Genomic DNA, 2,600 nt, shown 5'->3' on the forward strand with positions numbered 1-2,600 from the left:
CAACATGGCGAGGAAAACTACACCCGTTTATCTATTGTATAAACCAACAAAACACGTAGAGAATATTCAATTCATATAGATTAACTAGATTTAAGAGCCCGTGCGTTGCATGACAGCTCTAAATCAAAGTAATAAAAAAAGTTATAATTGATAGCAAATTAAAGTTACATAGAATTACAATTCTGAAAACCTCCATTATTGATATTCTCTGTGTTAAAACCAAATTTACAAATAAAATTGATATTTTAAACACTATGAATGAATACACGTAGTATGAACAATCAATTGCTCATAGATAATTTCTCTATTTTCTCCATGACATTTTATAAAGAGGAATATGTTATTAAAAAACAACACAATGTGATTAGAATCTAGCTTTTGCATAAAGTTTGAAAATTGTTGTTACCAAAAAGTTTTAGTTTTCTGAACTTGTTGACTAACATCGAAGCATTTCCATTGCTATGTTGACAACATTAAGTCATGACTCCATGAAATGTCAATGTCCACAAGCAAAACATCTTTAAATTTAACAAAAGATATAAACCACCTACACTCATGACACAACATAAAAAAACCACCATATCCAAAATATATCAAAAACCCTATTCAACTAAACACAGGTGGATTTTTTTTTTAAAAATAGTAATTTTTTTTAAACTGACTTGCAAAAATGGAAACTTTAGCAAAATCGTTTCGAAAATGGTAAAATCGAACTTCCAAAGTTCGGTTTTGGTCAAACCCGAAGTTTGGAAGTTCGGTTTTGGTATTTTATTCATTTACACAGTGACTTGGCAGACATGTGTACAAGGTTAGCCACCCGTGCCCTAAACCGAAGTTTAAAACTTCGGTTTTGCAGGCTTTTCAGCAAAACCGAAGTTTGAAACTTCGGTTTTGGGTCCTGCCATTTTTTGTTCACTTCTCAGCCGAATCTTGCATTTGCAGGTCGAAATCTATGATTTTATACATCTATTTATACTAGTTGAAACTTCATTATCAATTACTACATCACATACAACACAACCACATTTCAAACACCTCCAACTGAGTTTTAATTTTCACTGAAATCAGCAGTTGAAAACTACAAAAAACACAAAATCACATTCTAAAAAAATGGCCAATGATGAGAACGATGGATGGGAATACCTACTTGATATTGATGATTCCGATCTCACTCAATATGTATCAGTTTCAAAACCCACTCAAACCATATTGTTACCCACTGAGTCGCCACCATTCCCCCGACCTTTAGAGTCCCCCCAACTTAATCGTCAAAAACAAAAGCAACCTATTTCACCACAACGACCCGTTCTTCGCGGTTTCGGGTCTAACAAAAAGAACAAATTATCCTACCGAATTCCTGGACCCGCTGGTGTTTTCCAAGATGCGTATGAACTTCAAAATAACGAGAATAACGTTGTGGATGACATGTCTACGCAAGATTTTGTAAGGGAAATAATCAACAGACCTGAAGCGGATGATTCGTTTACACTGGATCCGTGGTTACGCGCGATGAAGTTTGCATATCCGTACGGAGGTAAACAACAAAATTGTATAATCATTCTTGAAACCATAAGCCAACAGTTTATGTGTATTGTTGTAACTGCAGGTAGATCTGATATAACAAGCATTTTGAAACAGCGTAGATTTTTACCAGCTGATCAAGTTGTTGGTGTTGTTAAGACTTATGAGAAAAATTGTGTCGGTGATTTGTCTGTAACGCTCAAAGTGAGTTTACATCACTAACTTATGTATATTTTATTAATTGTATTGCGTTGACTAAAACAGGTTAATGTAACTATATTCATTTATGTTTAATAGGACACTACGGGTGCTATTCGAGGAACATTATCTAGCAAGATCATCGATGGTGTACATGGGAAGTATGAAGGTGTAAAAGGCATACGTGAGGGAGCTGTTCTGGTGCTACAAAACTGTTCTATCTTTTGCCCTAGTGTGAAGGTTAAAATCCTTAACATTACACGCAAGGCGTTAATTAAAGTGTTCTTTAAAGTCGGTGGATCTACGTAGAGAATTGTGTTGTTGTTGTTGTTGTTTAAAATAAACTATTGTTATTGTTGTTTTAAATAATCTATTGTTATATGTTGTTATTGTTATTTAAAATAAACCAGTTGTTAGTTTTGTTTAACAACGATACTAAATGTATATCACAAACGCAACGAATATATTAAAACAAGTTCAAAAGATAAACATTACAACCAATATAAATAAATACAACTAATCAATGACCATGACGTCCCCCACGTATATATCGTAGGTGATGACCGGTTCCACACCCTGTTGGTTGTGTTTGCCTTTGACTCCTCCGCGGTACTTGTTGCCGGTTTTCATCATCGCTCGTGGTTAAATCCTCGACAGGCTCATCCTCAAGTTGGTAATCAGAAACACTCACGTCAAGAGGGCTTCGAGAGGACGAGGCACCTACATATGTTCGGTTAGGGGTCCGAGAGGAAGATCTATGATATGTTTCTTGAGGGGTCCGAGAGGATGATCCAAGATGCGTGTTCAACGGGGTACTGTATATGTCTGGAGGGCTATGGAAGACGTTCTGATGGGTATTGTAGACGTTTTGATGGGTAGTA

At 35.7% G+C, this 2,600-nt stretch overlaps 1 protein-coding gene across 1 annotated transcript; it reads left to right on the forward strand.

Moving 5' to 3' along the window:
- Nucleotides 1-1,110: 1,110 nt before the first annotated feature.
- LOC139842099 (uncharacterized) lies at nt 1,111-2,028 on the forward strand. Its single transcript, XM_071832275.1, has 3 exons — nt 1,111-1,534; nt 1,607-1,725; nt 1,819-2,028. Exons 1-3 carry the CDS (start codon nt 1,111-1,113, stop codon nt 2,026-2,028), a joined length of 753 nt encoding a protein of 250 aa, XP_071688376.1.
- The last annotated feature ends 572 nt before the right edge of the window (nt 2,029-2,600 follow it).

Source organism: Rutidosis leptorrhynchoides, chromosome 4 (assembly GCF_046630445.1).
Source record: "Rutidosis leptorrhynchoides isolate AG116_Rl617_1_P2 chromosome 4, CSIRO_AGI_Rlap_v1, whole genome shotgun sequence".
In the NCBI taxonomy this organism is placed as follows: domain Eukaryota; kingdom Viridiplantae; phylum Streptophyta; class Magnoliopsida; order Asterales; family Asteraceae; genus Rutidosis; species Rutidosis leptorrhynchoides.